Source organism: Hippichthys cyanospilos, chromosome 6 (assembly GCF_059441005.1).
Source record: "Hippichthys cyanospilos isolate Australia breed blue-spotted pipefish chromosome 6, RoL_Hcya_1.0, whole genome shotgun sequence".
NCBI classification, from domain to species: domain Eukaryota; kingdom Metazoa; phylum Chordata; class Actinopteri; order Syngnathiformes; family Syngnathidae; genus Hippichthys; species Hippichthys cyanospilos.
Genome location: NC_142374.1, coordinates 11,255,001 through 11,274,512, shown reverse-complemented (window position 1 = coordinate 11,274,512; position 19,512 = coordinate 11,255,001). Strand labels below are relative to the sequence as shown.

The 19,512-nt window shown below is 37.7% G+C and overlaps 2 protein-coding genes across 7 annotated transcripts in view; both read left to right on the top strand.

The window, feature by feature from the left end:
* Positions 1-953: 953 nt before the first annotated feature.
* ferry3 (FERRY endosomal RAB5 effector complex subunit 3) lies at positions 954-11,181 on the top strand. Of its 5 annotated transcripts, XM_088418105.1 has the most exons (15): positions 954-993; positions 1,383-1,503; positions 1,576-1,764; positions 2,114-2,259; positions 3,036-3,217; positions 3,962-4,061; positions 4,166-4,290; positions 4,386-4,492; positions 4,755-4,952; positions 5,185-5,313; positions 5,691-5,759; positions 5,850-6,052; positions 7,059-7,116; positions 8,241-8,308; positions 9,883-11,181. In XM_088418105.1, exons 3-15 carry the CDS (start codon positions 1,584-1,586, stop codon positions 9,973-9,975), a joined length of 1,659 nt encoding a protein of 552 aa, XP_088274231.1. In that variant the 5' UTR covers positions 954-993; positions 1,383-1,503; positions 1,576-1,583; the 3' UTR covers positions 9,976-11,181. The 5 variants fall into 5 exon arrangements, with proteins under 5 accessions (XP_088274231.1, XP_088274229.1, XP_088274230.1 ...); XM_088418103.1 differs by having other exon boundaries at positions 1,383-1,764; XM_088418104.1 differs by lacking the exon at positions 1,383-1,503 and having other exon boundaries at positions 961-993.
* Positions 11,182-13,638: 2,457 nt separating this feature from the next.
* The window catches only part of LOC148422137 (solute carrier family 45 member 3), a 33,747-nt gene continuing 27,873 nt past the window's right edge, over positions 13,639-19,512 (top strand). The window contains exon 1 of one of the 2 annotated variants that reach the window (XM_088418388.1): positions 13,639-13,767. The gene's annotated coding sequence lies outside the window, so the exon portion shown is untranslated. Of the gene's footprint in view, positions 13,768-17,750; positions 17,872-19,512 lie in introns of those variants that run through there. The other variant, XM_088418387.1, reaches the window with a different exon arrangement.

Sequence of the window (19,512 nt, the reverse complement as noted above, 5' to 3'; positions counted from 1 at the left end):
CCCTTGGGCAAACTTGCTACTTGGCATCCCCCCTTGCACTTCGGCTTCCTCCCACACTTCCAAAACATGCATAGCAGGTGTATCAGACGTACTAAATTGTCCTTAAGTGTGATTGGGTGCGTGTATGGTTGTTGTTACTGTGTGCCAAACAATTGGGCTGGCAACCGGTCAAGCCTCCAGGGTGTCCCATGCCTACTTGCTTTCAACAGCAAGCCAGCGACCCTAGTGAGGACAAGAAGCTACAGACAATGGATGGATGAATTTTCCAATAATGTTTGGAGAATGAAGGCCATTCCTAAAATTTCTGCAAATCTTTTTGCAAATACGGCACAATAGTTTATATGTTTTCATCATCATCATCATCATCATCATCATCATCATCATCATCATCATCATCATCATCATCATTATTATTATTATTATTATTATTATTATTATTATTATTATTATTATTATTATTTGTAGTCGTAGTAGTAACAACAACAACAACAATAATAATAATAATAATAATAATAATAATAATAATAATAATAATAATAATAATAATAATAATAATAATAATAATAATAATGAGAATAACGATCTCCCCATTTTAATTGGATATCCAAAAATTAAACTGAATAGAAACTGGTATACTGTAATTGTCTTTTTTTTTCTTTTTCTTTTTTTTTAACTAATACAATTATATTTAGTCAATGGTTAATATCCATTTGTATTCGATACTGTACTTAAAGAAATGTCCACGAGAGGGCAATAATGTCCGTGGAATTTACCCATAGGGTAATTCAAAAAGTACCGATATTAAACCGTGTGCCATAATATAATGCAAATAAATAAATAAGATAAATAATTTAAACCTGAATTACCGTTGAAATGTGTCAAATATTCAGAGGAAATTTAAAACATAATTTTCAGAAAATGCCGAAAGTGCGTTTACTGTCACACGCTCGGCTAGAAGCTGTCAGCTGACACCTACCAGGAAGGAAAACACGGGTAAATACACATCACAAACCCATTGCATTTAATATGTTCTCAAACTCACAGAGAAGTTCATTAGAGCTTTAAATGCGAGGAGCTTTTCTTTAGACATTCTTCTTAGGCATTTGTCTGACGGTATACAAAAATAACCTGCAAACGTGGTTTTTCTAGTCCAGTACCGATCGCATCATTCATATGAAGTAGAACTCCACGCAGAACACTTACTATTGTTTGATTTAAAAATGATATTTTTAGGCTTTTAGTTATTATTAATTTGTCATATTTTTGCATTGTTCAGGCTTGAGAGATTAATGAAGGCATTTAAACGGGTTAAAGAAGATGCTATTTTCTGTGATGTTATTTTGCATGTCTTGTCTAACGAGGATTTGTCTTTATCTCAACAGGCTGATATTGTATGAGATTAATGATGATATAGTTACCCACGGGGAACAAGCATAGTTGCAAAGGAAAAAAACAAAAAAACAACAACAACAAAACAAAAAACAAAACCAGCAACACAATTAGGTTGGTATTAACACAATTTTCATTCAAATCTAATGCTACTGCCCTTTTTGTCTTTATTAATATTATTTTTAGTCAAGACCATGAAGAAAATAAAAGGAAAAGCAAACACCACGACTGAGAAGGAGTTTGTGTTTGAGTTCAAGGCAGGGAAACACAACTGTGTTCTCAAAGTACCTTTGCAGTTTCCTGTTCATGAGAACATCAGCGACCTTCATGGACGTTTGATGTTGCTACATAAAATACCCTGCTACATTGAAAATGGTGAGATGTCTTTGCTATGTAGAAACCAGTTGTACCACAGTGGGAGGGAGTCCAGTTTTGCTTTTATTACCATCTGCTCTAGACACCTTTGATGTAGTGGTACTTTAGACTTGCCCTCTGTGCAGTCAGGGTAGGTTCAGGTTTCACTCATTGATGGTTATGAACATATGGAATGCTTGTCTGTCTGGTTGTGTGCCTTGTGATTGACTGGCAATCAGTCCCATGTATAGGAAGAGGATCTAGCTCACCCATGACCCTCATGAGTTTAGACAAGGCTTGCAGTTTGCAATCAATTTACAAAACACAGTTTCAAATGATTGTTGTTGTTTTTAAAATGCTTCTTTGGTAGAACTGAAGCTGTCCCTGTCCGACTTCATTGAGAAGGAGACCATTCTGGATTATGATAGGGAGGCAGAACTGGCGCTGCAAAGACTAACAATGGGACATGTAGATGTAAATCAGCTCGTCAATGCATGGACCAAAGCCTATGTGGAGGTGAGGACACAGATAACTACAGATACATCATGCCTAAAACACAAGATTGTTTGTTTAGAGCCATTTTACATTCAAAATTACATCACATTAATTTACATTCAAAGCAATCTTTCATAAGGCTGTAACATTGCCTTGTCCGCTATCCCTGCTATCAATATCCTGTGGTCAAACTATGGATCCTTAAAATAGTGGGAGCAGATGCAGTGTTGTAAAGTGCTTTGACAAACTTTTTGTACTTTTTAGTACTTAGAAAGTTATTACTTAACCCTTTTTGTTACATTTTCAGTTTCACTTTCCTGATGAGTGTGTTTCTTTTCAGTGGTTTTATTTCATATGTTTAAAAAAGTTCAAGAGTATAAATATCTTGGCCACCTTGTCAGCCTGTGTCAACTTGAACTGTCAGGCTTTTCTTGCCTTCCGCACTCAAACATTTAAGACTAGCCCTAGCTTTTACAGCAGTCCTTCAAAAATAACCATGGAGGTCTTCCAGTGTCCTCCGTGATTCCGGAGCAAGTATAAATAGAGGTGTTCTGCTTCTTTTCTATTCATGGATGTGGTCCATCCATTGCTTGAATTTTCTTAGTAGATTATTACATAAAATGAGGTAACTGCTCTCCATTTATTTTCTCATTTTAATCTTTTAATGCAGACACAGCTCACATCTTCCACAAGGTGCATCTAAACGACAACAAGTTTAATGACATTTTTACTTCAAAGACAAGCATTCAAGATTCATAGTAACCCTTTTATTTCTTTTTCTCTGTGACAATTTTTAGACCACGCTAGAGCATGCTCGACCTGAGGAGCCCAGTTGGGATGAGGACTTTGCAGATGTTTACCATGAATTGATCCATTCTCCTGCCTCTGATACGCTTCTCAATCTGGAGCACAATTACTTTGTCCGTATCTCCGAGCTTATCAGCGAGAGAGATATGGAGCTCAAGAAGATACAAGAGAGGTTAATGTTTTAGAGGATGGAATTCCTCCCATGTAATGGTCACTTTAAAAGTGCATTTCCCGCAATTTCCCTCCATTTAGCTGTAATTAGGAAGTTAAAAATATGATAGAAACTTCTTAAAATACTTGTAGCTAATACAATAGGTGTCCATTATCTTTTTTCTATACTGATACCAGTGCAAGTACTCACAAATAACCAGAAATTCATTCCATGGCTACTTTTGATACATAAAAGTTCTAATAAACCAATTAGAGATCATTGTCAAGGTAATCTTTTTGTGTTTTTTGAGCAGAAGCACTCTCGACTCTCTACAAAAAAGAATATGTTCAAAATAAAACAGTCTTCAGTTACACAACATGCACGTTACGGGGATGTGGGAGGAAGCCAATGTAACCAAGAAAACCCATGCTAGCAAGGCAGGGCATGGAAACTCCAGACATGACGGCCGAAGCTGAAATTTCAAACCCAGGACCTTGTTACTTTGAGGCAGTTAGGATAACACCATACATATATTTTCCTATTGAAATGCAAAATTTGGTAATTCTGCTATTGGTCTAACTGGATAGGCAGAAACACTAGGGATGGTATTGTGTTAAAAAAAAACAAAAAAAAAAAAAAACAATCTTATACATTTGAAGACAATACAATACATGGTCTCCATTTAAAAAAAAAAAATCAGCCAGTTTGCATTATGCTTGTATTTTTTTCAGTCATTCAAATGCTTTCATTTTCCCCGTGTGTTAGACAAGCCGTGGAAATGGATAAAGTGATGCATCAGTTGGGAAATACATTAAGTGACCATGATGTGAATGAGGTAGCATCCCAGCACTTTGATGCACAGCAGGTAAAAAAAAAAAAAAAAGGACAAGAGATTTTCAGTCATACTAATAGTTATGTAATCAAAGTATGAGTCCTTGCCTTTTCAGTTCCTCGGTTGTCTTTAAATAGGTGCTGGAGAACAAGTGGGTCACCGAACTGAAGCAAGTGACTTGTATTCAAAAGCAAGAATATCAAGAGTGGGTCATTAAACTACACCAGGACCTGCAGAAATCCAACAACAGCAGTCAAATTAAGTATGTTTGTATTTGCATCCGCATGTTGTGTTTAAATTTATAAACTGTGTTGACACTTTTGAAACACTGCTATTATCAATTTGCATGCCATCCAGTGAGGAGATTAAAGTGCAGTCTAGCCAGCTGTCAGAACCTTCGGACTCTGCTGGCAGGATGTTTGAGGACCAGCCTCAAATGGAAGAAAGCTTCACTATTCATCTAGGTAAGTGCTTGACTTTGAGAAAACCTCAACATTTAAATTTTGGTGTATCATCGTCAATAGAATCCCCCATGGGAAACATTAATGTATGCAGTTTTATATATTCGTGTTTCACTCTACACTGAGAAAACATTGAACAAATGGAAGATTGGAGGAAGACATGTTAGAGCAAAATGTCATGCAACACATAGTGTCCTTGACCTACAGTGACCTTACTTACTTACCTACAGTTACTTACCTTATTTTCCGTACTTGTTTTCATTAGGAGCACAATTGAAGACGATGCATAACCTGCGACTGGTACGGGCAGATGTGTTGGGCTTTTGTGAGCATCGCCGTCATGGCAGTAGTGGAGCAAAGTTAAGGCGTCTCCAAACGGCTCTTTCGCTCTATTCGTCATCACTTTGCGGTCTGGTACTGCTGGTTGATAACAGAGTCAATTCCTACAGTGGCATCAAGAGAGGTTAGAAATTGAATGCCGTTAATTTTATTTGTACATCTAGGCCTAGGCAGTATGTCAAATTCAATCAATGTGTCATTTTAAAAATCAACAATTTGAAAGATGGCTCAATCAATTTAAGACTCTTAAGTGTTTTGGGCATGTGTTTAGGTAACCATTTCAGAACCCTGGTGTAACTTTCTTGTATTCAGGATCACACAATGTAATGAAAATTTTACTCTCTGCATTGATCTAGATTTTGCAACTGTGGCCAAAGAGTGCACAGACTTCCACTTTCCTTCCCTGGAAGAGCAGCTGGAGGAGGTGCAGCAGGTGGTTCTCTTTGCCAGAGCCCAGCGGAGCAGCAAGCATAAAGATCAACCTGGTGAGACCGTTTTGTGAAACCAGTACATGAGTATTCCTCCAGTATAATTAGTATGCCTTAACCTGTGCATGGAATTTGCTTGTGAAATCATTTTTTCATATTAATACCCACCTATTAGACCAGTGCTCCCAATTTTGTTGTATACAGTATATCTGTACAATGACAAAGGTATTCTATTTAAAAAATATTTTTTTTTTTCACCGCATCATTTTAGCACATATCTTACCATAAAATTGCAGTACTGTACTTTATTACATAACATTCCAAATTATTTTTAATATTGATATTGGTTGAAATTGGCCTTCGGAAAAGTGTTTTCTAGCATGTTTCATCTGTCTATATAATGTGTTCATTTATTCATATCAATATCCTTGCAGAGCTACCCAAGAATGGAAGCGAGGATAAAAGTAAAAACGTTGAAAGAAATCCTTCAAATATCTTACCAGGTGAATTATTTATATTTCCTTCATTAGTGTAAATTCACAATCATGTTGAATACCTTCATATGTTTTACACACTACCTTGTGTTTGCCAAGGCGAGTTTTATGTCTCACGACACTCCAACCTGTCCGAGGTCCATGTTGTCTTCCACCTGTGTGTGGATGACAACGTGCGTTCAGGGAACATCACGGCCAGGGATCCGGCCATCATGGGCCTGAGGAACATTCTGAAAGTCTGCTGCACACATGATGTAACCACTGTCACAGTGCCGCTACTGCTAGTGCATGACATGTCAGAGGTAAATGGAGTTGCATGGACTGAACCTGATGACTTCAGAGTATGTTTAGGACCTGCCATCTAATACTTAACAAAATAAAAGATAACAAAGCAAGTATTTATTAAGATTAAAAGCAAAGTTTTAACAAACCCCTGGCTGATCTGATTTCATGCCCGAACATGCCCTGTATACTTTCTTTATTGCTTTTTGGTTCAAGTCTTTTTGTTTTCTTAACTGAGTACTTGTAGCAATTTAAGGTTCCACAAACCTGTTGAGTTAGAATTGGTGGCTTCTGATTTTGCATTAAATCAGCGCAGTTTAGCAAACATTGCCGCATATTTTACAGGCCCTTTCTTGTTTGTTGACTTTAATTGAGGTGGTGTGTTTGAATTACCGACAAGTATTTGACAAAAAGCTGCCTTTCCTTTTTTGTAACTTTAAGCACTTGAGGGAAAAAAAGAACACAGAAGAAGAACTGGAAACTACATTTCAAAGAGTGTTTTCAAAACAAGTTTAGTGAGCTACTTTTGGAAACAAAACATCTGTGTACTTCAATATTTGTGTTCTGCTTGCCTGCCCCCTCCCCCCAAAGAAAAAAAAATCTGCTTCCACAACAATGAATTATAAATATAGCTAACCTGAATACATTCCACCCATCAGCTGCTGCTTCTGTTTTGTTTACAGAACACTCCACTGTTTGACTTTTTTTATATTTTTATTAATCATATGTACACGTGACACATCAGCATGAGCTATGCATATTAGATTCAATGAAGGCTTTACTATGCTGATAGAAGGGAATGATTATTTGCCTGCATTTATGGGCCATGTGATTGGCCTGCGACCAGTCCAGGTTGTACCCTTAACTTCTTACCCAAAAGAAGCCTCTATATCCCCTGCAACCCTAATGAGGACAAAAGTGATAGAAAATGGATGGAAAGGGTTGATAAAAAGGAAGTCTCACAAGCAGACACACAACCTTTATTATGTTTTACCTAGACTTTTTCATTTTGCTCCCTCTCTACAGGAAATGACAATACCATGGTGTTTGAAGAGAGCTGAGCTGGTTTTCAAGTGTGTGAAAGGTACAAATGTTAAAACTACTTGTGTATCTATAACATCAGAAAAGATGAGTCAGTATATGTACAGTATGTATGTGTTCACTTTTTTTCACATTTATAATAATATGGTGAGAGCTGCATCCTCTAAATATATGCCAATTTTCCACAATGCAATACAAGTTCTGCTTGCTGCAATTTGGTTGCGGTAGTTTTTTCCACTTCAAAATAGTAAAGGTTGTGGTTGTTGTAAGTGGCTGTAAAAACCATGCTACATTGAATGCATCATTCAGAAACCGACAGGTTAACAAAACAATGGAGAATAAAAAGTGTCATTTATATCTGTGAGATTTTAGTTGGGTTACTGCAAGTATCAATAAGTGTTACTTAATGATTTTTAATGCCATGACAGGAACAGTATATTGTTTTGTTTTGTTTTTTCAAATTAAGAGCAAATCAATTTGAACATGAATGCAATTATTGCTGAATTGTGCTATAGTGGGTGCTTTTCAAAACGTTAATTTTTATACAGAAGCACATTGTCTTTAGTAACACAATTTGCCGGTGGACAGTAAAAAGACAATGAAACAGATGCTGTTACACGGTCTGTCTCCTGGATATGCTGAATTAAATATGTTTAAAGATACCGCAACACATGCCGTTCCAAAGTTTAAGAAACTCAGACATCGGCGGCACAGCAGTACATTTCAAAGTTTGCTTTTTTTCCCCCTCCAAAAATACTTGGCGCTAGTGAGGGGTTACTTGGCTGGAAAAAAAAAAAATCAAAGAGAGTACATTATTGAAGGGGAGTTTGAAAACCACTAGTTTACATCAAACATGGTGTCAGATGAACATGACTACAAGGTACAAGAAAATACTATATTATTAAGGCTGAGCACAGGTAGCGCACCGTGGAAAGGTTACAGTAGTTACAAGAGATAATCTGATGTTTGTACTTTGTAGTGATCCAATTTTGCTATTGCGTAAGCCCCTTTTTGAAGATTTGCCTCACCTCATGTTGTCTTCTCTGAACCATTCAATTGTGTTTGTACAGACATAGACATGTGCAGGTCTAAATATTGCACAGCCCTTGAATAGCTGTTTTTTTTTTTCGTGGGTGAGTCTCCTTCTCATTATCAATTTATTGGCAGGTTTCATGATGGAGATGGCCTCATGGGATGGAGGCATATCCCGCACTGTACAGTTCCTTGTGCCAAGGGTGAGATGCATTTACTTTGTCTTATTTTGCAGTTGCAGGGCCTTGTTCTATACATCCCATATGAACGCATCACGTAACATGATAAATCACCATGGCCATTGCAGTTTCACAGGAAACGCTTGTGCCAACTAGGACACAACTGATTTAATTGGCCAGTTATGGCCAAAACAACAAAATAAAGCATTCAACTACAAGTAACAGATATGACAAGAATTAATGTGCTAATAAATTAATGGGTTGTGCCACGCAATGCATTCTGTCAACTGAAAAAAGAAGTTTTTAAAACTGATTTAACGTTATATTTAGTGTTTACCCCTTCTGTTCACGGAGAATAGGTCAAAGCTGGCCTGAGAATAGTGAAAATTTGTTTATAATCGACACCTATAGAAATGCATTGGGAGGGAACAAATGCTGTTTTATTCACTATATTTTTTTAAATACAGTAAATGGTCTGCTTAATCAGTAATACGCATATCTTTTCTGCCAAAAATTTGTATCAGCCTAAAAAAAAAAAAATAAATCCTCATTGGTCGGGCCCTAGTGGCTTCCTCCAGTCCCCCAGCAGTCTTCTAAGTCCATCTTGCTTATGTTGTCTAGAACCAATAACTTAAAAATCTCAAAATCAAAGTTGAGTGCCTTAACCACAGCAATTATCAGACATATCTGAATGTCATGTTGACACAAGTGAATGTGCAAGCTACCTTTTAATTGTTGTCTGCCAGAAAAGATCTCTGTCTATTCAAGCAAAATGTATACTGAACGTGTCCACAAGCACACCTGGCTTTGCAGCACATTACTTTTGAGTGTTTTAAAAAGCTCGCCATAAAGTATATATTAGAGAGCCTTACATTGCCACTACCCGTGTTTACACTGTGCGATAAATGTAAGCTTAGATCGTCATCCGTGTACATGCATGATAAGCTTCGGGATTTACATGCAGCTGTCAGTACTGATGCAAATTTACCTTGAAATCCGCATCCCATTGTTATGGATTAACAATGTCACCACAAGGTTCAGATGCTTCTGCACGATTTGGCCGCACATTCTCAAAAAGTCTTTTGGACCTGCCCGCCTTGTAACACATGACATTTTATTTTTGGCGTTGCAGAATGTTTATACCTATGGGTTGTGTGGTTTGAGAGACAGCTGAACCTATAGCGTAGAGCGGTGTTGACACCGTAAGCCAATAAAACCAGCGGCATCAAATGCTCCAACCAAATCAGCTTCCTGCCATCCCCATGCTCAGACGGGATTGCAAATAGCTTACTTGAAACAACATTGTGCCTTCAAAGTGACTAAATATAGTGTTCTAGTTGTGTGTTTTGTTGATCCCAATCAATAGTTAACATTCTCATGTGACGGTGTCTTCTAATCACTCTGTATGCCCTCTGTTGTAGTCATACCTAACATAGATCATTCAGCCTTCCCTTAAGTCCCTCCACAAGAAAAATACCTCAAATTTGTTTTCACCTCCCCACACAAGATACAGTTTTGTGTCATGGCTAATATTCAGTATTTAACTTGCAGCCCGCATTTCTCACTGACTATTTATGTGTGTGTCTTTATGTTGACAGAGTATTTCAGAAGAAATGTTCTACCAGTTAAGCAACATGCTGCCTCAGATCTTCCGTGTCTCCTCCACCTTAACGCTCACGTCAAAGCCCTGATGAAGCATACTCAAAGTGTAGCAAAAGGGATCATCTCTTTATGTCTTTTTAAAGTTGGTGCCGTCTCATTTCTAAAATTTATTTGGGGATGAACTTTAAAATGCCCCATTCACTATTCATGGCGGCATTAAAACGCTTCCGGAGAAGGGGACGTGAACAAAGCTCCCAAAGCACGTCGCTGCAATTATCATTTAAAACCTCCAGGGTGCAGCACCGCTGACAAGACTTTTATGACAGCAGCAGCAAACAGGAGCTCATGTCATTTCCTCAGCGCTGCAATCTAGGGCTTACTATGTTTGTTGGAGCAGCAGTAGACTGCTGCATCTAATTTCATGTGAAGTTTTAAGTTTCATCTCACTGGTAGGCATCTTAAATAACTGCACCACCCTGGAAGATGACTTGAATAAAAATATAGTTAAACATCTAAGGGAGATAGTCAGGAATACGGGTGGATTTAAAATATTTGATCAGTAAATAATCTATGACTAGATAAAACAATAATTACTTCCAGGGACCTAAAATCGTCAAAATCCTCAGAATTTCAGCCTCTTGACTCTCTATATTATCAGATTTTTTTTTTTTTAAGTCCTTTGTGAAACCGACCGACTATTAGTGTTTGTGCGGATAAAAGACATTGATCAAGATTTGTGCCCTTTTTCTGACATGTTACGGACCAAACAAGCTGCTGAGTCCTTGAAAAAAAAAGATGTTTGATCTGAAATGTTATATTTGTGAATGAAGGTATGGAAATTAAAAGTTACTATTAATTCACTAAATAATCAGACTACGTGTGACTCTCACGAAACTTTTTAGCTGTTATAGTCAATATTTTTAACCATCATGCAATTTGACCACTGTATTAGACAATAAACAAATATTGGGAAAATAATAATACAATGAAACACATTGTTGTTATCAGTAGGAAAGAGTTGTTGAAGACAGCAAGTATTTAAATAGTTAAAGCGCAACAAAATGATACTAAATAAAATGACTATTGATGTCCTGGCTGCTTCGTACAATATGTCTACAGAGATAATAAGTTGCCATCATTAATAAAAGAAGAAAGAAATACTGTATTCAAAGCTTACCTGAAGTTTAGTATTCATTTGAAGAGACTCACTGTAGGTACATCTTTGATTTATGCATAATGAAATGGTTATGTCTGAATTTCATGTTTTGAAAGGTAATTAAAAAAAACAAACCTTTCTTGGCTCACGTGTTCTGGGTTTGGTCATATGAAGTTAGATAGCTGAGCTTTTTGTGCGGTGTGGTTTTGCTGTTCAATTCATATTTCACAAACACATAACTGATCACATTACCATGTTTAGACTAGTTAGATGGCATGTGAAGAAAATTTTGGACTTTAATTTCCCTTTAATGTTTTTTGATTGTAATATATTTTTTTAAAACTTGGTGACAGTCTCCAACACATTTGCAAGGCTTCCATATTTTGTAAGAGGCTCGGTAGATAATAGTTTTTAGATTTGATTGTTGGTTGATCGACTTCCGTTTTGCATTTATTTCCATTTACTGTACTACAAAGGTAATGAAGGTTTTCTGATGGCCATGGTTTCATACTGCAACAACGAGTAGCAGAGATTTTTGACCGCTCTATTGTGCAACTTGGGAGCATTAGAACACACAACAAAATTTTAATAGCCCGATTCCTAATGTAAGCTGTCATGGGTGTCACACTTTAAAACATGTTGGTGTGATGAATCGTGGCTCTTGTCAACTTGCAATGACCGCACAAGCCTGCCAGTTGGCTTTATCAGATGTCATATGTCATGGTGTCACGGTTCTGTTCAGTCACACCCCGCGGGGAAAGTTTTCTGCAGAGACAAATGATGCCAACTCTTTAAATTCCCAAAAGACCATTTGCATTGGTGCAAAGATGAGCACTATGCAGCGTTTTAATGCTGCATTGCAGTGAGCTCGAGTGAGTATCACTCTGCTTTAGTGTTTGGTCCCTCCTCTCCACTTTTATGACAGCAGGTGGCACTGTTCTGAATACAAATGTATTTAAAAAAAAAACAATAAAAAAGGTCAACCGTACAATAAGATCTGCCATTCATTCACATACCCGTGTTATTTTTTTTCTCTGTGAAAAATGGTTAGATTTCTTTAATACCTTCATGGTCTGTGTTTTTTGTAAATGCCTCAAGACAAGCCCATCACAGTTTTTTCATTCTCAGTTACCCCAAGGGCACATAACCTCTCCAGTGGCATTAATCCATATCACGCATGGAAGCTGCCTTCATGCATTTTTAAAATGGGCTTCCGAACTTTTTGAATTTGACTGAAATCCATTCAGTCAGACAGAAAGTTGGCCATCAGTTCGTTGGGTGTGTCGATTTAACATGGTGATTATTCTAGTCACCGGAAGAGAAATCATGCATATGTTGCAACACATTTCTTCTTTCATGACAAACACAGTAAGCAGGATGTGCAGAGGAAATTTACAAACCTCATGTTACCAGTGTATGCAGTATATTATGTTGCCATGCTGAGAACCGATTAAATTGTATGTTTTGCAGAGAGTTCAGCATTCTTAGAATTGGTCTCGGTGGGCTGGAGTGTTGGGTTTCCTTAAACAGAGCATTCAGAATTGTTTCTGTGCAATAGCTTGTTCTCTCGATGCTGTTAACATTTGCTTGAAAATGGGAATTGAAGTATTTATTTCTACAAACAGACACCTCATTTGTAATCAAAGCAGCGACAGAAGATTGTGTGTTGGAAAATTATCAAAATAACATCGGGCTCAACCCCATATACTATTTTGAAACGTTTTTCATACATAAACCCAACATTACTATAGTATCAGTCCGCAACTACGTCATAGACAGCGTTAGCTTACATTAGGAATCACATGCTAAAATTGAATAAATGCCTGCACTCATCATACTGAGCCATTGAGATAAATGTTAATCATTAGGCAATTAGATTTAAAACTCACACTCTAACCTTAGAATGTTTGTATTCAGATCAGCACATTTTGGTCGCATTAACATGAAAATAAAGTATCTGCAGAATGCATTGCTGACTTAAGCTGAAGAGGAAATGCTGTTGTTATCCTCATAATTATTTTTGGTCAAATATGCATCATCAACTTTGAGTTGCGTGGCACTAAAAATGAGTGTGTGAAAAGTTACAGGAAGAAATCTAGTTTCGTCTATGAATCAATGTTTCCAATAAGGTCACACCCTTTAATGCTTTAAAATAGTTTACTGAGAACTATACTCGTTGATAAACTGCTATTTTAGATATTGTGTCTGAATGGCCACTACAAGTCACTGCTTTGAGTGTCTATTTTATAACTAGTCCACAATATAGCTGTAGAAAAGCAGCCATAAGTATGAAGACAGCCTTTTGTGATTCTGCCTTCATACAGAATCAAAATGAATTTGACATTTATAATCAAAATGGAATTGAGGTGTACAATTTCACATTTAATAAGGAATTGCATCCATTTTATGCAGAGTACTTCCATTTTCTCTAAATCCATCCATGCATCTATTTTAAGAAATATGTCCTCTCTGTAACAGTCATCAAAATCCAATTCCTTTTGAACGCTTCATGACTTGTTTTTCAAAGCTTCCTTTGAGTGCATGATTAACAGTCATCACGGAGTCGACTAATCACACAGATAGTACGAGATGAACCAGAACTATATAAACAACAGCCTGCAAGCTGAAAAAAACCTTGCACGGGAAGCAGTTCTTTATTCAGTTAAGCTGTCTGCTACACTTTTAAAATTTGGTCAATTTATGACACTTCATAGGCTTATGTACGGTAAGAAAATGTCATAATTATTTTCACCATATCATAATTATCTCCACCTAGAGTTTTTTTTTAGATTCTGATAGAAACATTTTACCTTGGGATGTTTTAAATATTTAATGTAGGCGAACATACTCCTGGAAATGAACACATGCTGTCAAGAGATTAAAATTTTTAGATATTAAGACTATTAAAATCCGTAATGATTTGAATGAGAGTATTCTTATCTCACCAAAAGATTTAGGAAAAAAATCCTTTTCTTTTTTAGATGCACTGTGTTGTTGTGGCAGTTCAAAAGATTGATAAACAATGACAAAAAAGTGTCTTCTGTCATTCTTGTAACAGATGACACAAGGTCCACGTGCTCGCTGCAAATTTTAGTTTCGACCACCGAGAGGAATGCTGCTGTTTTTATTTATTTATTTATTTTTTATCAATCGCCAAATAATTTGAAAATAACATTAAAGTAAGACATAGTTCATCCTGTCTGTCACAGACTTGCTCAACACGGGACGTTCTCAAGTTTAGTTTGTCAAGGAGCTTTACAATGGCTCACTCCATCAGCTTCTTAGCTGCTGTTGTTAACTGTGGTTGCAGTTTCTTCTGGGTGCTTTGCATTTATGTGGTAGGCTAAACTTGACCTGCTCCTGTGGTAAGCAAGCTACTTCTTACAAAGAATGCATATCATGTTACCTTTATCAAAGGTGCCCTCCAACTCAAGCACAAGAAGCCAGAGTCATTAAAACATTTTGAATCAGCACACAGAAAGCAATATATATATATATATATATATATATATATATATATATATATATATATATATATATATATATATATATATATATATATATATATATATATATATATATATATAAACTATGACTAATTTATTGATCTCAATTTATCTGTTAATCTGACACACCCAGTTAAAATATTGTTTGAAAAACTAATGGATGCCAAAAGTAGTCACACACCGTACAGATACTTTTGTAAAAATACTCTGGTAAAAGCACACATGCTCATTCACCTTCCTAATTAAGTAAAGCTTAAAAGGCAGACTCTGAAATGCCTTCAAGTCCATAAGTAACAAGTAAATATTTCATTTTAGCAAATATTACAAAGTATTGTCACTGTTGGGAGAAAACCCTGTTTGTCCAAATATGGTCATCTTCAATTTAGTCTGTCCCCATGGGCCATGTCACTTGTAATTTTTTTAATGCTTACTCACCAATTTGGAGTGCTGGGAATAGCTCGAAATCAAATTTCTGAGAAACATTGTAAAGCTCTGCCTCTTCCTGCATTGTTATTTCAAAATTAAATTGAGGTGTTTTCTAGATGAGCGTAAAAGCAGTAGGTTGTGCATTTGACCAAGTTGTTTTGTGAAAAGAAAATTACACTAATGCCTCATACAGAAGAAAACATCAGCCAAGATTAATTTCTGCTATTTCCTTAGTCAGCTCTTCTATGTATTGATTGCATCATGGGTCGAACATTTTAAAACAGTCTGACAAGAAAATGTAACCACTGTTGCTTTGTTTGAATTTCAACGGAGCCAACAAAATAATGAGACATGGCGGGCCACAATACACCCACTTCTTGGCAATCCCCAATCGGAGGAATGCTGTTTTCATATGACATTAAAGAGAAGCATGTCCTATCTGGAGCAAAGTTTATTTACATATTGAATCGTTTTTAATATTAATGGGGAGACAAAAATCACCAACAAAAACTTTGAAAAGGACATCCTCATTATTACCAACCCAAATTATCTTGCAAACCCAAAAGTACATTCAAAATTACACAAAAAAATATATATCGCAAGTTCCCAAAGACAGCATGCACCAGGATGCGCCGGTGTATCGGACAAACTGTTGTTTGTTCAGGGAGCACCAAAAATTTGCAGACAATGTAAAAAGTTCAGCAAAATGGTATAAATCTCATCTTTGCGTAATTTCGTCATCATTAGAGTGTGGCGTGCGAGTGAGCGAGAGAGAGGGAGTGGCAGTGCAGCAGGTCAGCGCAGCGGGCGGAGCATTTCGAGAGTGCAAGGGAGTGTCGGGGAGATTTTAAGGAGTTCTGCTGAGATAAATGTAAACACTACCGCCTCGTTATCTCGTTTGGGCAGCTATGGGCTCCGCTCTTGGTCGACATGCGAGGGTCATTAGCCCTTTAGCCCAAACTTTGTGCCAGCCTCACGGTCGCTAACCCACTCTGTTACAAGAATCACTTCCTTCTTGAAAACAACTGTAATTTTCCTATGTGTGAACAAGGATGACTCGGATGCTGGTTTAGTCCGTTCACTCCTTTTATTAAAAATAATGCAATACCAACCTCGACTAACACGAGCTGCAACTGGCTGCCAACAGCCAACTGACTTGCCTCTAGTCTAGCTCATGCCATTACCGTGGCAGAGGAAGAGTTGAATGTTGAGATATTTAGTTTCAAATGCTGGGAGTAAAATGAAAACGTTATTGATGAAAAAATTCCTTCAAGCAGTCCCGGAGTGATTATGCCTGCATTCTGTCGATTTTCCGGTCAACTGGGTTGCTATATTCACTGCTTAGCCGCTATTCTTGCCTGACGGTCTGTTTTGAAATAGGTTTCATGAAGTCATAGCAATTTAATATACGACAACGAACAACACTGCCTTGTCTGTACAAAATACTTCACAAGTATGAGAGAGAGAGAGAGTGAGAGAGAGTTGAGGGTTAAATATCCACCATCGCTCAAGTGGGAGAGACAGTATTCACCATTGGTTTAGTGAAGAATAGCCCAGAAGCTACAAAACATGGACAAAGATATGCCAGTGGAGCCAAATATTCTGTGTTTGACCAGTCGGTGTGCCGATAAGTGACTCCTTGCCAATAATTAATTCCCACTGTGATAAACATACATTTATTTTCACCAAAAAAGGATAAGTAAGGGGCATACTCTTTTGGAGCCATTTAATACACTCTAACCAGTCAAGTAGAAAGCAGACGACATTGACGACATTGATCCCGGCACACTATCAACAAAATCGGCATGCCTGAAAGATCCCGTCAGCGCACACAGAATCACAGCACTTCAGGCAGCGGTTACCCCCGAAGATCATCGGCCTCAACGAGGGAGCTACAACCACTGCGCGATAAAGACTCCATAGTGAAAATCCAACACTTTTCAGATTTTTTTATTTTCCTCAGCTCTCTCCGTAGACATCCATCCTTCCATTTTCTAGAGCCGCTTATCCTCACAAGGGTCGCAGGCAAACCGGTCGTCATGCCCCGTGCTGTGATACTTTCTAATGCTTTCTGCGTGGTGCAGAACTCTCCTTTTAAAAAACTCTCTTCCTATTTCCTCTTCTTGTTCCCTTCCTTTTTGCTTTTACCTATGATTGGCATGCAAACCCTCTTTTTCCTATTCTTCTTGCTTTATTTGTGATTGGCATACAAACCTGCACTCGCTTGGCTGCTCACAAGACACAGACTGACATCCAAAATGTGATCTGAATTACATTTGCAAGGTTTTCCTCCAGCTTTCTGTAGCTAAAACATGGCGGTGAAGCATGGCAGCCTCTATCTGAGTCCAATTAGTGATTACTCGACCTACACTTGAAAAATAGTTTTTATGTGATAGAACACATTTATTTGCATGTTATTGGAATTTATAGTGGGTTTTTATCTTCAGTAAAACTGAACTAAAGTGGGCCCGTTTGAATCAGAAAACATCAGCCCTGTTTTCAAGTACAGAAACGTGACAAAAAATAAAACTACTTATGCACCTCCCTTGGTTCGGTCCTCGTGCTCTGGTTGCTTCTTCACAAGTGGTTGTTACATCATTTTCTAAAAATAATACAAGCGTAAACGTCTTGCATATGTTACAACCTTAGTAGTACCACAATGTCACAATGCCGTCACGTCAAATTACTTGTCATAACAATTGGGAGTTCGGAGAGATCGATTTATTTTGAAAGTGAAGAGCGGAAGTAGTACGTTTCTCCCTCTTCTTGCTTCATACGTGTGTGTGTCATTCACAGCTGGCTAGTTGGCTGGCTTTAAGTTAAGCAACGTCGGTGAGTGCTTTTGTGTCGCTGCCATGGATTTCTCGGGAGCCGAGCCCGTCTGAACGTACCTGAAGGTGAGCTTTACGTTTTCAAGCCCTCTGTTCATTTCACCTTTGATTCGCAACTGCCGTGATTGGTTTGGCTTGTTTATTGCACGCCGTGCCCACAACTTGCTAAGTTGTATGAAAGTTATTTATCGTACCCGGCTGCCTAGACGACTGAGATCGCGACGGAGCCTGGCAAAAACACGAGTTTAAAAGCGTGATTTGGCCTCTATTTGCGCTGTTTGTTTGGCGAGTGAAAACGAGGCCATGGGCGATGATGTGTTTCTGCCGCTTGGGAAATAGATCGGACGTTTTTAGTTCAAAGGATGCAGACGAAAGATGTAAAAAAAATAAAAATGCAACGGTTAGCTTGGTTCCAGCGGCGTGGTGCTTTTTTTTTTTTTTTTTTTTGGGAAGTTTCCCCCGCGCAACGTGAGTCAGTGCGCTTGGCGCTCATCCACGCACTATTCGGATCACACAAGTGTATCATAATGCCTTGATCTCTGTTAACTGGCTTTAAAGGAGCTTCTGTCGTGGCAACCGCTTTGTTTAGGTACGCTTAAACATTTGGCGCCGTGTTAGTCAGACCCCTGCTGCTGTGACACATAGAAAACACAAGTGGAGGGAGGGATGGGATTTTGGTCACTGACTGGAAAGCTTTGCAATGGTCGTGGTTTAAAACTCATAGTTCGTTTATTGTGCACGAGCCCAGAAAGCGTTTTAGGGTTTCGGTAGCATATTTTCACAGAAAAAAAGCGCCTGGCTTTTGACGACTATTGCGCAATCTTGATGGCAATATTTAATTCATAGGAAAAATGCTCAACCAGTGTTCTTGCTAAATTTCCAAGTTTGGCTCTACACTAATCTTTGAGGAAAACCTGGCCTCAGCCAATGAGGTTGTGCATTTAAAGATACTTAGGCAGAAATTTTATTGATGCGATGTGATAAGATAAACCTAAGTGTGATTCAGCACGATTCATTTTCATTTATATTTATCCTACATTCAAGGAAACGACGCTGTACAATGTCTGATTATTTAATCACAACGTAACTTTTCTCAAAGGTATTTTTCAGTTGAAGTCTTCTGACTCACAATTGTCACTGATGTCAACTTTCTGTAAGTAACATCACACTTAAATTGTATTTTTATTTTTTTGGGAGGGATGAAAATGAAATGATTTTTGAATCTTCACATATATAATCATTTAGGTGTTGACTGCATTTATTCTAATTTACGGGTCCCGATAAACCTGGAAAACACTTGTTTTGTATTTCCGCCAGCAAAATGTGGCCGTTGGTCCGATGACGGGTGTAAAACATAGTTCTGATATTCGGGTTTTATTTTTTTGTACTGTTCCCGTCATTCGTGGTCCGTCAACGACGACGGACTGCCCACCTCTGCTTATCGCAATGCTGTTGATTTGTCCTTCAGCCATTTTCAAGAGAACAACATCATGCTTTTGTACATTTCAACCATGTTTCTTTATCTGGACATGTTTCATTCTCAAGGACAAACATGTTTCATCCTCAAGGACAAACACAATCCTTTCTGTGACAGTCACCATCATAAAGCCTTTATTAATGTGAAGGTAAAGTTTCCAATTAATTTTAACATTATGGTAGAATTTCACCTCACAAGGGTGCCAGTTCATAAACAATTCAGATTTGGGA